The 19,148-nt window shown below is 36.6% G+C and overlaps 1 protein-coding gene and 1 pseudogene across 1 annotated transcript in view; both read left to right on the top strand.

The window, feature by feature from the left end:
• ARMC4 (armadillo repeat containing 4) overlaps positions 1 to 19,148 on the top strand; it is a 136,113-nt gene that overhangs the window by 42,790 nt on the left and 74,175 nt on the right. Inside the window, exons 11-14 of the mRNA XM_025041257.1 lie at positions 3,562 to 3,804; positions 4,129 to 4,239; positions 6,311 to 6,465; positions 7,490 to 7,732. Coding sequence (XP_024897025.1) covers positions 3,562 to 3,804; positions 4,129 to 4,239; positions 6,311 to 6,465; positions 7,490 to 7,732 — 752 coding nt within the window. The remainder of the gene's footprint in view (positions 1 to 3,561; positions 3,805 to 4,128; positions 4,240 to 6,310; positions 6,466 to 7,489; positions 7,733 to 19,148) is intronic.
• On the top strand, positions 2,115 to 2,230 carry LOC112472862 (annotated as a pseudogene).

The following is a 19,148-nucleotide window of genomic DNA, read 5'->3' as shown; positions in this document are numbered from 1 at the left end:
AATAAATGTGTATTTAATATTATATAAACTATAATAGGATTAAAAATTGATGGCATCTATGGTCTCAATTTTTAAAGACCTACCTAACAAGTACAGAAAAGACATTTGAAATAATTGAAAATTGAAAATTGTTCACAGGGGTTTGATCTGAGGTGATTACCAAATTTTTATTCTATTTTACCACATTTGCCAGTTTGTCATAGAAGTATTACTTTTATAATCAGAAAAAAAGATTATTTCAATAACTATCGCTGAAAGAAAAAACTCTCCTTAACACCCTTGCATGGCAGGAAAGACCTTAATAAAGTGTAATATGGAAATGCATTTCTAACCTTCTAGGTAAGGATCGACAGATAGTGTGTCTCTCCCACAGCTTTTACTATACTAGAGGTCACCACTTCTGTATTTTAAGTTCCTTAAGATGAGAAACATGTCTTATTCATCTTAGTGTCATCCATAGAATTTAGTACCATACATTACGCATATAAAAAGGTTAATCATAATATGGATTTAACAGGATATTCACACAGTCTCAAAAATATCATACTTATTATATCAAATTACTTAGTAAGAACAGAGGGGATAGTTGTATTTTTTTCCGTGGGGAAATCTAGTGTACACTATCATAAAGTGATCAAATTTAGCATCATCAATAACAGGACAAACTGGCACTAAGTGCCTCCTAATGGATACAGTGGGAAGTACGACATCACTTGTGGAATATTCTGGCCAAAAATGTTTAACCTGAATGCAGCCATGAAGAAGCAATCAGACAAATTCAGACTTGGACAGTTTTTAAATTATCTGACCTGAACTCTGAAATTTCTAGGTCATAAATAAAAAACAAAAACAGGAAAAGGCAGGGAAAATATTCCTAATTAAAAGTGACATAACCAAATGCAATAGATTTGGGATCAATAAATTCTATAAATAAATAAATACTATTTTTTGGGGAAAAATAATGTGAATACATGCACAGTAAAATGTGTTCAGAAATTTACTGAAAGAGATTCTTTGTTTTCATTTGTAATCTGTAGAGCACTGTAAATGATAGTTACATGCTTCAAAAATAAGATGGATTTATATATGGACAGATAGATGAATGATGCTTAGCTATGTGATAAAACAAATATGGCAGAATGTTAATTATAGAATCTAGGTGGTGGGTGTATGGATATTGCTGTATAATTCTTTCAGCTTTTGTATATGTTTACAAAATTTTATAAAATCTTGGGGGAAGAGGTAATTATTACTGTGATTGTCATTGTTCTGTTTAAATAATGAAATTACATGGTAGGCTGATGTGGCTCTCCACTGAAACTACTCCCATTAAATTATAAGAATGAATAACGTAATGTGAAACTAAAATATGTTTTTAGGGAAGTTTTATGCATCACATTTCAAGGCCTGGAATTTGTATGATTGCACTAACTTAGTCATGTTAATGACACACATTTTAATTTAATTTTAAATAATAGCTGAATCAGGTACAGGAAAGACCAATAATGGATAGACTAATAATAAACTCATAATTGCTGGGTCGAGAACACATCTGAGAAGGACAGAGATTGGGTATTCACTTTTGTTTATTAGGTATGGGGTGGGGATGGTAAAGTCCGCAGGGAAAACTGGAAATGAGGGAGGTCACCAATGCAGAGATGGATCAGTGAACTGCTTATGGCATCAGAGCAAGGGCACCAAGGTCAGGATCAGAGAAGGCAGAAGGTCACTGGCCACAGTGAGGTTGGAGCACCTGGATGAAGGTCAGTCTCTGGAGAGACACACCTAATAGAAGACTGGGCAGAAGACTGGGCAGAAGACCCAAAGTCTGAGTAGGCAGGGAGAATGCATCAGGCATGGGTGTATTGCCGAATCTAGCTCTGTGAATTCTGTGGCCAGTTTTCATGTTCCTCTGTATGTGTAGCATACTTGACACTTTCATTGAAAACCATTTCAAACATTTCTTGAAATGTGTACCAAGTAAAGAACTAGCTGGTGGAATTATGAATATAAAAAATGTATGTTCCTGGACGTGGTTCCATAGTGTAGCGGTTAGCATGTCTGCTTTACACAGAAGATCCTGGGTTTGCGCCCCAGTGGAGCCATGGTCTATGGTCTACGGCCATGCCACCCTGAATAAGCCCGAAGTCTGATCTCTGAAGTTAAGCAGGTTCGGGCCTTGTTAGTATTTGGATGGGAGACCACCTGGGAAGACCAGGTGCTGTAGGCAATAATAATAATAATAATAATAATAAATAATTTTTTTTAAATGTATGTTCCTGACCATAGACATGTCACAGTCTCACAGTGGTGGGGGAAGGGGGTGTATAAGCAAAAGTATAAGTGTGATGGGGTGAGTATTAGGTATTTTATGGAAGTCAGTACTAGGAATAGTGGAAGAGCAAAGGGGAGGGGGTGATCAATGGATCCTACTTGAGGGAGCAGAGTCAAGAGAAACTGGAAAGAAAAGATGTTGTCTTTGTTGAGTCTTGAAAGATGAGTAGGTATTTGTCAGGCAGACACACCAGGGACAGGCATTTCAGGAAGATGGAGTCACGTTAGTAAAGGCCCAGAGCTAGAAACAACACTACGTGTTCAGAAACTGCAAGTGGTTTAATGTGGCCAGACCTAGGGAGAGATGGGCTGGCTGCACAGTGAGAGGTGAAGGTGGAGGACCACAGTGATCACACAGGGTCTTAACCGATGAGCTATGGAATCTGGACTTCATATAGATAAGAGGGAATAACTGTAGTCCACAGATACTTTTAGTCTCTCTGCCCTGTGTTCAATCCCATTGTTTTAGAATATCTTCCTCACATTGCGATACCTGAACCCATGTAAATTCTCCTCACCCCTGTCCTTCCTTGGGCCATAACTAATTAGACCACAGGCGTCCACCTGACTCAAGCTGGTTCCACATATCTCTCCCAGGAATTTGAAATTAGGAATCAAAGACTCTACTTAGTCTGGGCTACTCCCTTCTAAACTCGGGATTGGTGGTCGTGATTATATGGGCAGTATCCATGGAATTTGGCCTGCAGAGAGAGAGAGGAGAATGGTGTAGACATGTGTTGGATACAGACAGTTCTGGGGGTCTTGCTTTACTTCCTCTTTGGGGCCCCCTGACATATTGCTATATCCATATAAACTGCCTTTTCTTAAGGTCTCCAGTAACTTTGGTTTTTCCAAAGAAAAGGGGATCCTGGCATCTGTGCCATTTGGTTTGCTTGGTTTCAGTAGTGCAGGTGGGATGCTACGTCAGGGTTTTAAGAGAGTGTGGCCAGTCATTTCTCATCAGACAGTTCTAATGGCTTTAGGGAGCCTACTTTCCTGAGATGCCAGGGCTGAGGATGTGGTTTACAAATCTTACTAACGTAACTGTTAGAGCCATGTTAAGAAAATACTGTCTTTGCTTTCTCTGGCTGCTGTGTAGTATGAACGTTAGTTTTTAAAAATATTCTTAGTTTTGATTGAGGTGAGCTTGGTAGCAAGCCTGTGGCTGTTATTGGATGTAGTCTTTTATTTTAAAGATTCCCACATATACCGTGTTTGTTCTCGTAGGTTGCTCTTCTTGACTGTGCACAGAACGCCACAGAGCCTGTTCAATCGAGTTTGTATGACGAAAGAGACGTGGAAGTGGCCCGCTGTGGGGCGCAGGCGCTGTGGAGCTGCAGTAAGAGCTATACGAATAAAGAAGCCATCCGCAAGGCGGGGGGTATTCCTTTGCTGGCTCGGTTATTGAAGACGTCTCATGAAAACATGCTGATTCCGGTGGTGGGGACATTGCAAGAATGCGCATCAGAGGTACCCAGGCCAGCTCCGCTCTCTTTGCCTTTCTCAGCCGAAAAACAATTTGTAAGGTTATCATGACTGCTAAGGATTTTCCCCCACAAGAAGTCAGTATCCTATTAGAAAGAGATCAAAATACTAATAGAACATTAATTAAATTGTTATCTATGTGATATTTTTTTGAACATGTTGACTAAGTTCTCTTATTGTTACACCCTTATGTGAACCTTGAGCTTTAATGTATTTACTTAGAAAGTTTATTTAGTGTACTTATTAATAAATGTAAATACTTATATGTGTGCATTATGCACATATCAATATTTAAATTCATATTCCTAGGAAAACTACCGAGCTGCAATCAAAGCAGAAAGGATAATTGAAAATCTAGTAAAGAACCTAAATAGTGAGAATGAGCAACTGCAGGAGCATTGTGCCATGGCCATCTACCAGGTACAGGGGACCCTCCACCCAGTCCTGGTGGTCTTCCTGTAGGTTGAGGTGGTGCTTCTAAACACGAGGCCTCATTCTCTGGGGATGGGACTCAGGAATCTGCATTTTCTCCAAGATCCTCCAGGGATTTTCATGCACACATAGGTCTGAGAACCATTGTCTAGTGCTAGTGACAGATGCCTGTAAATTTCAGAGAGCAACCTGCTTCAACCTGTCTGATTATTTGCAATTCTATAAGACACATGTATCTTTGTCTGCTAAAATGATTTAGTCAGTATAAAATGACTAAATATGTGTACGGTGCTTCTATATTGCTTTTCATATATCCCATTCAAACACAGTGGTCTTGGAAAATCTATCTCCTACCAAGACAAGGTGGATGAATGAGTACAAATGTGTGTGTGTGTTCCTGTTTTATCTGTTTTTTAATTTATTTACTTTAATCTTTGTTAACTTTATATGGGTTATAAATTTCATAGTACAGGATATCTTCAAATAACATTGTTTCATTCAACATTATTTCATTATAATGTCGATGAGATGCTATAGTAACTTAACTCTTAGCCTATGGTAAAATTGATTTTGTTACACATCGTTTCACTTCAAGTCACAGAACCTGTCGATGATGTTAGGTGAGGACTTATTGTATGCCAGAAAACAGATTAAAATGATAAAGGGGAAGAAAAGATGGCCTTGATAAATTAGTATATGGCTGGTTACTGGCCAGGCCAGCTTCTGTCTAATCAGAATAGATTTCTTAGAGGAATGCGTTTTAAAATATGCAAAGTGAGAGTGCATCAAAAAGATAGAGAAGAGGTACATGTTAGTAGAAGGTTGTATTAGTTTGCCGCGGCTGCCATAACAAAATATCATGCACTGGTGGCTTAAATGCCTGGTGGATATTTATTTCCCTATAGTTTTGGAGGCTAGAAGTCCTAGATCAAGGTGTCGACAGAACTGATTCCTTCTGAGGACTCTTTCCTTGGCTTGTAAATGGCCATCTTCGTGTCATTCTCCCTCCATCTTTACATGATCTTTCCTCTGTGTCCTAGTAGCCTCTTCTTATAAGGACATCAGCCAGATTGGATTTCAGAGCCCAGCTCAATGACCTCGTTTAACCTTAATTACCTCTTTCAAGACTGTGTTTTCAAATATGGTCACATACTGAAGTACAGGCGTTAGAGCTGCAACTTAAAAAGAGTTTTGAGGGCACAATTCAGCTCGTAACAAAGATATGTCTTGACTTGTATATGTGCCCCATATGAGAAACCATTACAGGTTGGATAGAAATAGTGATTAATTTTTAAAAGTTGCAGCTGAACCAGAACAGAAAGTCGCAAATGGAAGATAAACATGGCAGGTGCCTCGTGGTGTATTATGATGAGGATTTCCTCTAGTGGTTCTCATGGATGTTGTATGACATGCATCTGTATCATGTGGCCTCAGAGCCCAGCTGTATGCTTAGGATAATAGCAAACCTGTAGTAAATCATCATCTTGTTCTATAACCTAGGAAGGTTGATCAGTTGGGATCACCTATGTGGTGCATATTTATTTCGAAAGATGATACAAACATATGGATAAACATGTTTGAATAAAATGTCAGTTGCTATTGTTATAACCCACTGGACATAGAAACTCTGTTGGGGGAAATTCCTTATCTCTTAGATTTGGGGGGTCATTAAAGATCTGACTGAATCCCTGTCACTAATCTATCTACTATGTTTTCCCAAGATTCTGGTTGCATCACTGCAGAAATCCTCCATTGATGCATGTGACATTCTAGATTTACCAACCTCTGTCTGTCTTGGTGGAAACCCGGGTACCTCAGAGCTGGCTTGAGAAAATTGCTAAATGTGCAGAAACTGCTAGACATGGCCAAAACCTAGCAGAGAGACTGTCAGATAGCTGCCAGTGTAGAGAAGAGTTATATTTTACTTGGAGGTGCCTTCAGAAAACGGTACTCTCTGAAAAGAAGTTTTATAGTTACTAGAATGACAGCCTCTTTAATAATCACGGAGATCTTGGTATGCCTTGATCACTGACAGCTTCTGATTTGATTTTTTGTGTAGTGTGCTGAAGATGAGGAAACTCGTGACCTGGTTAGGCTGCACGGAGGACTTAAACCCCTGGCCAGTCTGCTCAATAACACCGACAATAAAAAACGTTTGGCTGCTGTCACAGGGGCAATATGGAAATGTTCCATCAGCAAAGAGAATGTGACCAAGTAAGAGAAGGCATTCCACATTCTGTAATGAAAATATGGCCACCAAAACACATTCTTGTAATTTAATGCTACTGTAAGAAAGAGTCCATTTTAATGTTACTGCTATAGTTTTCATAGATGTACGTTTTGGACTAAATTGGCGGAATTAAATTCTTAGAGATGAAAGGCCACTATTTCCCACCCCACCTCCTGGCAGTGGTTTTCTATGCCTCATTAGGGCTCTGGGGCTTGCTGATAATCTGTCCAAATGAGCTGTTTTGCATATGGGCAGCCATTTAAATGTGAAGCATTTCTGATACTTCCTGCAGACACCTGTCAAGGTGAGAAGATGAATTTTCCACTGAATCTTAAGAGATCCACAAGTGGTTCCATTTTTCTCTCTTTTCTAAAGATAAACAGGATGAGTGAGCTAAATGCCAACTAACCAGTTAATCTTAAAGAGTAGTCATCTTCAAATGTGATTTCATTTACTTTCAAAGTCTTTGTAAACTTTATGACCATCTGATTTAATTTAATGCTCAAATTTATCTCCATTTATTTTTAGAGTTCTCACACAGTGATGGATGTTCTGAGGCAAATCTTCTTTGTCTCGGTGTGATGATTTTCTTTAATAAGAAATTCACATGTCCAGTTTAACACATAATAGGTTTATTTGGCTTTGTTTGTGTAAAATGGTCTCTGTAACGTGGGGAAATAGCCCTTAGCATAGTGGAATAGTTGCCGCTCAAATTTGGAAGAAATTGTAGTTGCCTTAGAGGTTGTGCAGTGTAGTGGTTAAGGGCACACAGATGGCTACGTGTGGACGCCAGCTTCACTATGTACCAAGCTCCAGATTAACTTTTTGAGAATGGGGATTATAATAGGATACAAATCATAGGGTTCTTGTAAGGATGGATGGATCGAGCATATAGTTGGCAGTAGTAATTTTTAGCGATTAATGTTATCATCAGCTAACTTTATATGAAAAATAATATTGTTCTCCTCTTTTCCTACCTCCGATCTCTTTTTCTTGTGATAAACTTAGGTTTCGGGAATACAAAGCCATCGAAACTTTGGTGGGACTTTTAACTGACCAGCCCGAAGAAGTCCTTGTGAACGTGGTTGGCGCGTTGGGAGAGTGTTGCCAAGAATATGAAAACCGAGTCCTGGTCCGGAAGTGTGGTGGCATTCAGCCACTCGTAAACCTCCTCGTTGGAATAAACCAAGCTCTACTCGTCAATGTCACAAAAGCAGTTGGTGCTTGTGCAGTAGAATCTGAAAGTATGATGTAAGTGGCCCTACGGACTGACCATTTTATTTGAGAGTGTTATGGGAAGCACTTGAATAATCATAGAATAATATCATCACTTATAAATGGTGTGCACAAATGATGAAAAAGAAAAATGCGTTTACAGATAAATAGCCACAAGGTTACCAAATCGTGACTTACAGAGCCATGTTGTTCCCTTGAATGAGCTGGAGGGCTGATGCTGGGCATATTGGGAAGACTAAAAATACCCAGTAGTCAATTTCTCTTGCAGAAACCTTAATATAGTCAACAAAAATTTTCTCTATATCTCAGGGAAGAATTACCTATCTCTATCTAACTGAGATCCTAAGTTGTTTTAGATAGAATATTCTTCGTATCCTCCTTGTTTCTCGATTCAATTTAGCAAACATATTTTGAGTACCTAACAAGAGCTGCGAACTGATGAGGGGGAAAAAACAAAGGATATTAAGCTATGATCATGGTCCTTAAGCAAATTATTGTCTAATTAGGAAGAAAAGGCTTAAATGTTGTATAAGTTAAGAGTAATAGCAGGATTATATAGAAATACACACACACAAACATGCAAACATACACACACATATGGATATATCCAGAAAAGGAGGAACCTATATGGGTAAAAGTTGTTGTATTAGAGTTCTCCAGGGAATTAAAGATATAGATGGATGGATGGATGGATGATAGATCAATTGATCTATCTATCTATCTATCTATATTATTATCTCTCTAGAGAAAGAGAGATTTATTTTAAGGAATTAGCTCATGTGATTGTGGAGGCTTGACAAGTTCAAATTCTGCTGGAATAGGCTAGCAGGCTGGAGACTCAGGAAAGAAATTGCAGTTTGAGTTCAGAGGCAGTCTTCTGGCAGGACTCCTTCTTGCTCAGGGAGGTCGGTCTTTGTTCTATTAAGACCTTCAACTGATTAGATGTAGCCCACCAACATGGAGGATAATCTGTTTTATTCAAAGTCTAGCAATTTATATGTTAATCTCACCCAAAAAACACCATCATAGAAATATTCAGAATAATATTTGGCTAAATAGCTGAGCATCCTTTAGCCCACACAAACTGATACACAAAAATGAGCCCTCACAAATCACCCCTTGTCAACTTGATATTCATATATACATTTATTTATTTAGTTTCCATATGAAAACAATAATAAGGTCATAATTCTTACCAACACTACACAACTATCTTACATACAGCTAAAATGCACTAATCAGTTCCCTAGAAGAGGAAGCAAAGTCCTTGGGTGATGTTTACTCTTATTGATATCCTATGACTTAAATACTATGATGTGACATTAACAATACTTCAAACCTGTGATATAAAGTCAGTGCATCTCATGTTACATGATAAGAGGATAAGAGGGGAGAAAAACAAAGGTATATATAAACATACACGTGCATTTATAACATAATAGGAAGGAATCCTCTGACAGTTACAGTCCTCATTTCTGTAATTGGTCACGTGCTGTAGCTGGTATTTGTAACTGCCTTCTTTCACTAACCACTCCGTATTACCTTTGTCCTCAGCTGGCACTTCAGTTGGTTGTGGTTCTTCACCTGGCGGGGTGACTTCACTCTCGATGGGTCTGGGCCATTAGTAGTCCTGCCTAGATTAGGTTTGTTGTAGTTTCTTTTGACTTTAATCACAAGGCACGGTCATACTAAGAGACACCCTAAAGGACCTCCTGTATTCCAGATGGGCCCCTCCTGACCTCTGTTGCAGCATCTGATTTCCCCTTGGTGGTCGGGCTCAATCACCCAGCCAGCACAGCAACTCCCCTCTTTGCCTGGCGATTTAGAAGCGTGGGGAGGTCAAAAGTGGCCAAGTGGCCATCTTAACTTCTATTTCGGCGATGTCATTATTGTGTCTCCTAGTGGAAACATTCCTCCCTTTGGAACTAAAACCTCCAGGCCAGCAGAGCATAAGGTTGTGGAGACAGAAGTAAAATCTTTGCTAGTAGCTCAGTAGGAGTAATAGTGAGTATCGCTCCCATTTCCACACCTTGAATCCTGGACCCATGAATCCTGACTATGGGAGAAATGGCAACATATTGTTTACAGACACATAGCTCTGTTGACCCATCTATAGAATCCCAGAAGTCTAGCCGTGGACTTTGGTTCATCCACTTCCTCTAACCCCTTGGGTCCAGGATGGCAGTGTTTCTGCCGAGACGGCTGATTGGATCCATGTGTCACACCTTTAATCTCTGTCATATGATTGTCTAGCCACACTTTTGATATTTTCCCAGAACACACATTTTCATTTTTTTCAGTACAAATTAGCTGAACATTTTCTAAATCTTCAAGTTTGGTTCCTTTTTGCTTAACAGATCTCTCTCTTGCATTATACTATAATTAGTATGGAGAAACCACGCTGCGCCTTTAACACTTTGTTTAAAAATCTCTCTGCTAAATATCCACGTTTGCCACTCACAAGTTCTACCTCCCGCAAAACACTACAACACAATTCAGCCAAGTTCTTTGCCATTTTATACCAATGATCACTTTCTTCCCGTTCCAATAATATGTTCCTCATTTCCATCTGAGATCTCATCAGAATCACCTTTAGCATTTCCTATTTCTACCAGCAGTTTCTTCAAGGGCAATCTAAACTTTTTCTAACACTCACCTCTAACTCTTCCAGCTTCCACCCCTTACTCATCACATTTTCAAAGCTCCATCCACATTTTTAGATTATAGCAGCACTTCACTTCCCAGCACCAAAATCTATTAGCTTTCTAAGGCTGCCATAACAAAATACCAGAGACTACAACAGAAGTTTATTTCCTCACAGTTCTGGAGGCTGTAAGTCCAAGATCAAAGTGCTGGCAGGGTTGGTTTCTTCTAAGGCCTCTTTCCTCCGTTTGTATATGGCCACCCTCTTGCTGCCTCACGTGGTAGTTCCTTTGTGTGTGCCCCTGGTGTCTCCCTATGTGTCCTAATCTCTTTTAATAAGGACAGCAGTCAGATTGGATTAGGACCTACACTAAGAATCCCATTCAAACTTAATCACTTCTTTAAAAACCCTGTCTTGAAATATAGTTACATTCTAGGTACTAGAGATTAAGACTTCAACACATGAACATATGGGGGCTGTAATTCGGTCCATAACAATTGTCATAATGAGTTATCTAGAGGAAGTGGATGAAGTGTATTGTTAATGAATAAAACCTATGTGAATGGGTGGAAGAATAGGGAAGCATGACTGAGGGATATTTGTGTAGAGGCCTGAGCAATGAGAGAGTGCAAGAGTGGAAAGTCCAATCAGAGGAAGATGAATAGGAGGTAGTATCGACAAATAAGATGGGGTCAGACAAAGGAGAGACCTAGATGGCTAATTCTTTCTTCCCGAATTCTCAGTATCGCCCTTTTCTGAGACTGTGCAGGCATTTATCCTATCAGGCATTATGAAGCAAGAGATCAGTCCCTGAACCTACCTTACTAATACTGGGTAGAGACAAAAATATGGTAGGGACATTTCCATTCAGTCCTGATACTCTGGTCCTGCCCCCTCTTGGGTCCTATGACTCCTCTGATTTCCATTAAGAAATGCAATAAAGGACTGAGTGATTCAGACAATGCTAATCAGTAGAACTTTTCAGGCTATTAAGGAAATAATTTAAGCTTATAATTTGCATTTAATACAGAGTAATATAGAGCGTACATATTTTAATAGGTTACATATTTTTATTTTGGGTTGTTTATTTGGTGTATATATACCATACATACATACATACATACATTCGTGTATGTATCTCCTATTTCATTTTATTCTGATTCACTCATTTATTCATTCAGCTCCTTTGGGGGCTGCTATGTGCAGATATATCCTGCACAACTCTAGGGAGTAACATTCATATGGACTGCTATGTACGGAGCACCATACGTTATGTGGTGATACAGAGAACCCTGGGGAGGTGCAGTTTGCTGTCTGTTTCATCATTTGGTCACTACTGAAGGCTTATACCCTGTGCCAGTAGTCTCTGGTTGTACTTTCTCCCTTCAGCCCACTTTCCTGGTATCTGAGAACAAGGATTACATGTATTCAGTTGTGTAGGCCCTCTTCATAAAAAGCCCCAAACTCTAAGACAGTCATAGGACTTTTTAACATGATTCTCTTTTGGATTCTCGCGGCTTCGTCTAACCACATGCTGGTACACAAGTACTTAAAGCCTTCATAACTGCTTTAGAATTTGGTTGTCAGAGTCTTGGTCTCAGGTGTTTCAGACACTAAAGAACACTACTTACACGTAACATGCTAACTTTAAGGGAAGAATGTTGGCTGGCATTATAAAACAATTTTCTAATACATTTATTTCTTTGAAAAACACATGGTGTTCATTAAAACTTGATAAACGCTTTTCAGAAATGACTTTATGTACTTCTTTTGATATTCGGCTCTTCTTGTTTTCTGTCTGCTCAGATCTACCAACTACCACCAATTACATCTGAATTTTTTTGAATGTATCTCCTCTCTGCTCTCAAGTTGAGGTTCTGTCACCTTTAACTGGACTTCTGAAGTTGGTTCTCTTGATCTCACTTCAGATCTCTCCCCCTTTTACACCTTCCTGCACAGCTCCTTTCCTTAGCCTGGTATTCAAAACATTTGCCTTCTGGCCCCAGTTTACCTTTCAAGTTTCATGTTTCCCCCCCCGCAACTGTTAATTATCTAGTTATATTGTTATTTGTGTTTGAGCAAATATTTTTCAAGCATCTTTTGTTCCGGCCGCTGGAGATGGCACAGTGTAACAAAGAAAATTCCTGCTCTCTTGGAACTCACATTCTATTGTATGTGGGGCACAGACTGTAAACTCTTGAGCATCTAACATGATTTCAGATAGTATTAAATGTGACAAAGAAAACAGTGTGATTGAAAGACAGCAACTAAGCGGGGAGCGCTTACTTTAGCTGGATTCGAAAGACAAAGGAGAAGAGGGAAGAGAGGAAAGTGGTTTCTGGGAGGATAATATTTGAACCAAGACCTGAGAGATGAGAAGGCACCTGAGGAAAGAACATCTCAGACAAAGAGTAGGAAACACAAAAGCCCTGAGATGGGATTGAGCTTTGCTCGAGAAGCTACTTTGAAATTTTTTTATACTTTTATGTAGCTTTTATCATTGTCTGTCTTGTTAGTCGTATGTTTTCTGTATATCACCGTGCAACTGTGTCACAAATCATCTTTTTATCTCTTTATGACTACTAATTTCTTAATAAACACAATGAATTTTATTTATATAGATTACAACTTATTCTTGCAAAGCTCCTGGTACTATTTTATATCTAAGATTTAATGATTTTTACATAAGTTATTATCAGGTAATCTAGTTGACACCTGAAAATTTCTTCTAAATATCATCATTACATTTCTTTTGAATGGGCCTTCAAACTCATTTTAATATAACTATATTAAGTAAATTATTATATTTATTAATTTTCAGTTGAATCCATTCAAGAAAAGAAGAAAAGGTCAGAGAAACAGCTACACACATTTATTTTTTATTTTGAATTTTAACCTAGATTTAGAAGCAACAAAAATGTAATGAAAGAGAAAGAATGACTCTGTTAAATAGGCTTCAAGAACCTTTAGACTGAGTTGGGGAAAAAAGTAATTTTAAAATAGTAAATAATGGGATGGCAGTAAATAAACATTTACTAATAAATATACAGAATTATTTTGTGGAATTTTATGAGAGCCTTGATTTCAGGATAGTGAAATGAAAACTACAGTGAAGAGTAAAAGTAGAAAAAAATCATATTCCCCCAAACAAGGAAATGGCCACAACTCCAAATCTTAAATGTGAAACACACCTGCAAAATGCTATGAATTATTGGCCTATATGTAATGTGCTGACAGCTAACACATGCCTCTTCAGATAGTAAGATTTCCCCCCCAAAAAAGTGTCATGGTCATGAGATGCATAGCCAACATTTGTTTCATAGAGAGCAGACACGAGGGGAGTGAATGGGCTTTAGAAGAAATGAGGGATTTTCCATCGGAGACCTAGTTTTTCATTATAAAACATCAGAAGTGGAGCCTAAGGAAAAGTCATATGGACATGTCATTTTATATTGTCTACAATAGTCATCCAGCCCAAGGAGACTGCAGGAGACACTTAGGAGTGAAAAGGATACTAGAGACCATGATTGCCAGAACACAGCACAGTGAGACTATAAATTTTTAGAGATTTGGAGTGAGCCAGATTGACCATTTGAATGCTCAAAACTGAATGGAGATGTGTTTGTAGGGCGAAGAGAATTGCAGATTTTCGTGGGATTGTATTTGAGGTAATTTCATCACGAAAGGAAACAGGTAAATTTAGACAAATAATTTTCTCACAATCATAAAGCCATTAAAGCAGTATACTCCCTCTTAATAAAACTGCAAAAGAAATTACATAAAGTTTTACAAAAAGACTTTTTAAGACAATCTAAATAGTTATAAAAAGCAAGTTGTCAGAGTTCAGAAGAGAAGTAGAAAATTTATTGAACTAAAAGCCTAGATAGAAGCAGAAGAAATACGATAAACACAACTGAATACACAGTCAGAAATGTGGTATATAGGAAATAAAAATGAAATTTAAAAGAAAAATATACTAAAATTATAATAGAAGCTAGATAAATAGGTAACCCAAAGAGATCCAGCATAATCATAGTTGGTGTTCCTTAAGAAAAGGTTGGAACCAATGGGATATGATCTTAATTAAAGCTATAACAGAAGAAAATTTTTTTGCATGAATCTGTAGATCAAAAGCCCCCAAAAGATCCTAGTAATATTAATTCAGAATGGCCCGTAGTAACATGTCCTGATAAAGCTACTTGCATTTCAAAATAAATATATGTAGGCAAAAGAAGCAAACCTCAAAGGTAGATTGTCTTCAAGCTTCCTTTAATGTCAAAAGACATTAAATGATTAAATCCCTCAGATTAATACCCCGAGAGAGAGAGAAAATATTGCCCAAGAATTTCATATCCCACCAAGTTGTCCTAATATGTAGGCAATAACACATCCTCACTCATAAAAGAAATTAGTGAATATAGTACTTATTGAAAAAACTGCTTGATGACAAAATTCCAGTCAATCAAGAAATTACTCAAAGTATTTTAAATAGCAAAACTGTGGCTAAAAGGTACCAAGGGAGACAATCATTTAAATATTAAATTAAGACATAATAATGGAGGAATTATCATTAGGGGAATCATCCACATTTTATAGATATTGATAATAATGTAATAATAAAACTGACAAAAGTAAAAACAGTATAGGGTAGATAAGTGCAAATTTTATCATCTTCCACATAAATCAGTAGATACAGTACACAACATTATTTTTATTATCTATCCATTCATTTATCTATTTTTCCTATCCATCTGTTTTATTTAGGCATAAAGAGATATCTAGAATCATATTAGCTGTTAATGATTGTTATTTCTGGATGGTAGAATTAGGGATCATTTTTATTTTCTTCTTTATCTTTATGAAGTCTGTATGATGAGCATGTATCATCTTTACAAAACCAAAGTCCTCATTTAATACCTTGCTCAATCTGATTTTATTTTGTATAGTGTATAATGGTTAAGAGTATGGTTCTGGAACCATTGTCTGGAATACCAGTCTCCCCACTTACTAACTATGTTTCCTTTGGCCAATTATTAAACTAGTTGATTCCTTGGTTATCACATAAATAGCATGGGGATAGTAATGGTGCCTATCTCATTGGGTTGTTGTAATGATTAAGTGAATTAGTATATGTAAAGTGCTTGATACATAATATGTGCTAGGTAAACGTTGGCTAGTATTGTTCCTGTAGCAGAAGCTTCAATTAATAGCAATTTTAAATGATTATACATAAATAGAAAATTAAAGTCAGAGCATATAGTATCTGTACTCATCTACAGATAAGTCCTTTTATTGTTTCTCTCATAATAATCCTGATTTAAAAAAATCCTGATATTTTAATTTGCTATAAATTGAGAACAAGGAGGCCCTAAATGGTGAATAACTCATATTTATAGACATATAAATAAGCAATTTTAATTCAGGTCTTTTTGCATTATGGTAATAAGTTTGGATTTTGTTTCTAAGTTAATTGAAGATTATTGAAAGGTTTTAAGCATAACTTGGGACAGAAAAACTTGTTAGGGGATCATTGCAGGCCAGAGGTAAAGGTGGCTTAAACTAAGCCAATGGAATATAATGTAACAAAGAATAAAGAAATTGACAGATTAAGAGATAAAAAAGGAGAAAATGGATAGGACTAGGGGAATGATTGAACATGAATTGTAAAGAAAAGAGAGGAGTCATGAATTATATTTAGGTTTCTGACTTGCGTAACTAGATGGATAATGGTACCGTGCTGATTCAGGGAATATAGTTGGAGGACTGGTAAAGGAAGAAGGAACTTCACGAGGGGAGAAAGAAAGGCAATTTGTTGATCATTACATCATCAGTGCCTAATCCAGTCCCAGGCTCAGGGTAGGCCCCCAACAAACATTTATTATGTAATGAGTAGTGAATTCACTTATGGTTGGGTAGACATTGAGGTTTCTATGGGACATCCAAGTGAATATGGCAACTAGTCAATTAGATGTTGATATCTCAAGCTTACGATAGAGATATGGGTTGGCCATACGGTATTATGAATATTTGGTAATTGAAGTCATGGGTATATGTGAGATTGTGAGGAAGAGAAAGCAAAGTGAAAAGAGAAGGTTAAAAACAGAACCTATTGAACGCAATCTTTTAAGTAAAATGAAAGAACAAAAGAAGTACCTGTGAAGAAACTAAGAATCAGCCAGAGAATTGTGAGGGAAACTTCTAGAAGAGTTACTAAAAAATAAAAAAAAAGGGAAAAGAATATTTAAAGGAGAGAAAGTGTTCAAAAATATCACATTCTATGACAAAGCCTCTTTAAGATAAAGACAAAACTGGCCTTTCTTGTGCAACAAGGAAGCTGTACATATAGAAATGTGGTTTTCCCACAAATGCTCTTATAAATGCACTAGGGTAGTTTCAGAAAACAGTATTTTGAGTTTGGTAAGAATCCAAACAGCATTACTCTTGGCATCATATTTCAGACATGGCTATTATTGTTAGATTTGTAGAATTTATTGCATCTTTGAGCTTTAAGTTAAATAGAAGGAAATGACAAACAAATACCTCTCCCCTGTGTAAGCCTTATATAATTCATTGGTTAGGAACTTATTTTAATGACTAGAAGTTTTATGTTTTAATGATTGGTCTGTGGCTGTGGCTAAAATTTAGATCACATATCAGGATAAACATATACTCAAAGCACAGTTTTGCTAACTTGGAACAGTAGAATGCATAAGTACTTCTCTTCCCTTATATATTTTTCAGTAAGAATAAGAAATATCTTAATAATAACACTTTGGCTACTGAATCAAAAGTGATTTTTAAGAAACCAATGATTTCATAAAACTCTGTTGACTTTTTTTAGTACTTCAGACCACTGCTTTTAAAAACTCAATATAAATTATTTCATATTAATTATGCCTTTCCCCTGGAACAGGTATCCTGACATAAGTTTATGAAAAATTAGATTTATTCAGGCTGAACTTTTTTTTTCTTGTTGACTTTTAATGTCTCTTTCATGTGTACAGAATTCATCTGGAGGTAATTTGGCCTTCAAGTATACAAAATCCTACTAATATTACAAAAAACGGTTAACACTTGTGTTTTGGGGAATGTAATTTTCTAATAGAATACTATAAAATTTCAAACAACTAAAAATACTGAAGCTAAAAATTTAAGAAATAGCTCTCTATGATTTATTTTCCACATCTCAGGAACTTTACTTTCATTTTTAAAATTTTCTTTTCAACTTTATTTTGAAATAGCATTAGATTTATAGAAAAGTTGAAAAAACAGAGTGCAGAGTACAGAGTTCCCATATATGCTCTTCACCTAGCTTCCCTTAACATCCTACATAACCAGAGTGAAATTATAGAAACTTTTCATTTGTTCAAGTCCATTTTTTTACTTTGAAGAGTATTTTAAAGTTTTCTTCATGTGGATTTTGTACATTTTTGTTCATTTCATTGCTAAATATTTAATCTTCCTTGCTGTGCTGTTAATGGCTTTTTTTCCCTGCCATTATGCCCTTCAACTGATTGTCTCTATGAACACTATTGAATTTTATGTTAATTCTGTATGCTTCTACCTTATAGAATTCTCTTATTGTTTGAGTTCATTTTATTGTTAATTCTCTAGCACAGCGGTTGACAAACTATAGCCCATGGACCAAGTCCTGTTTTTACAAATAAAGTTTTATGGGAACATAGTTACACATTCATTTATGTATTGTCTTCGGCCGCCATTATAGTGGCAGAGTTGAGTAAGTTAATGACAGAAAGTGAATAACCCACAAAGACTAAAATACTTACTTTCTACTTCTTTACAGAAACATTTGCTGACTCTGCTTTAAGATATTCCAGAGAAAGTTTTGCTTCTTTACATATTTTTATTCTTAAAATTGATTTCTCTTGCATAATTTTATTAGCTAATTCCCTGGCACTAAGTTGAATTGTAGTGGAGATAATAGGCCTCTTTGCCTTGTTTCTGGTTTTGGTGGAAATGCCTCTAGTGTTTCTCTATTAAGTAAGATAATAGTTTGAGGACTGAAGTATATATGTTTTATCGTATTAAAAAACCTCTTTTTAAAAATTTCTATTTTTAAAGTGTTTTTTCTTTTTTTAAATCAGAAATAGGTACTGAATCTTGTCAAAGGTTTTTTAAGCATTTATGGAGATTATGCTCCATTGTGATTTTTTCCTTACATCTGTTAATATGGTGAATGATATTAATAGGTTTCCATACATTGAACCAATTTTGCATTCTGGGAATTTTCACTTGGTCATCGTGTACTATTTTCTTAATGTGGTGTAGGATCCCATTCGATAATATTTTATTTAGTATTTTTGTAATGATACTCATGAGTGATATTAGTCTGTAGTCCTTCTTTTTTTACTATTTTTATCAAATCTAAGTATCATATGTTATACCGGCTTCACAAAATCAATTAGGCAGTTTTCTTTCGTTTCAATACTTTGGAGTAATTTATTGAGCAATGGGACCCCTAGACTTTAAAGGTTGTGTAGAAGTCTACTGTGCAACAATGTGGGCCTTGTGTGCGTGTGTGCGTGCATGTGTGTGTGTATTAGCTTTCTCTAGTTCTTCTATAGAAACTGGTCTACTTATACTTTCTACTCTAATGGGGTCAACTTTCGCAATGTGTGTTTCCTTATAACATGATCAATTTTGTTTGGTATATCAAGTTTATTTGAATAGTGGTTTGCAAAGTAATGTCTTATGACTTTTAAATTTGTCTTTTTTCAATGGTTATTTTCTCATTATTTTTTACTTTTGTATATGTGAGCTTTCTTC

Source organism: Pteropus alecto, unplaced genomic scaffold (genome assembly GCF_000325575.1).
Source record: "Pteropus alecto unplaced genomic scaffold, ASM32557v1 scaffold269, whole genome shotgun sequence".
In the NCBI taxonomy this organism is placed as follows: Eukaryota; Metazoa; Chordata; class Mammalia; order Chiroptera; family Pteropodidae; genus Pteropus; species Pteropus alecto.
The sequence above is the reverse complement of the archived record's forward strand: the minus strand, read 5'-3'. Positions and strand labels throughout refer to the sequence as shown.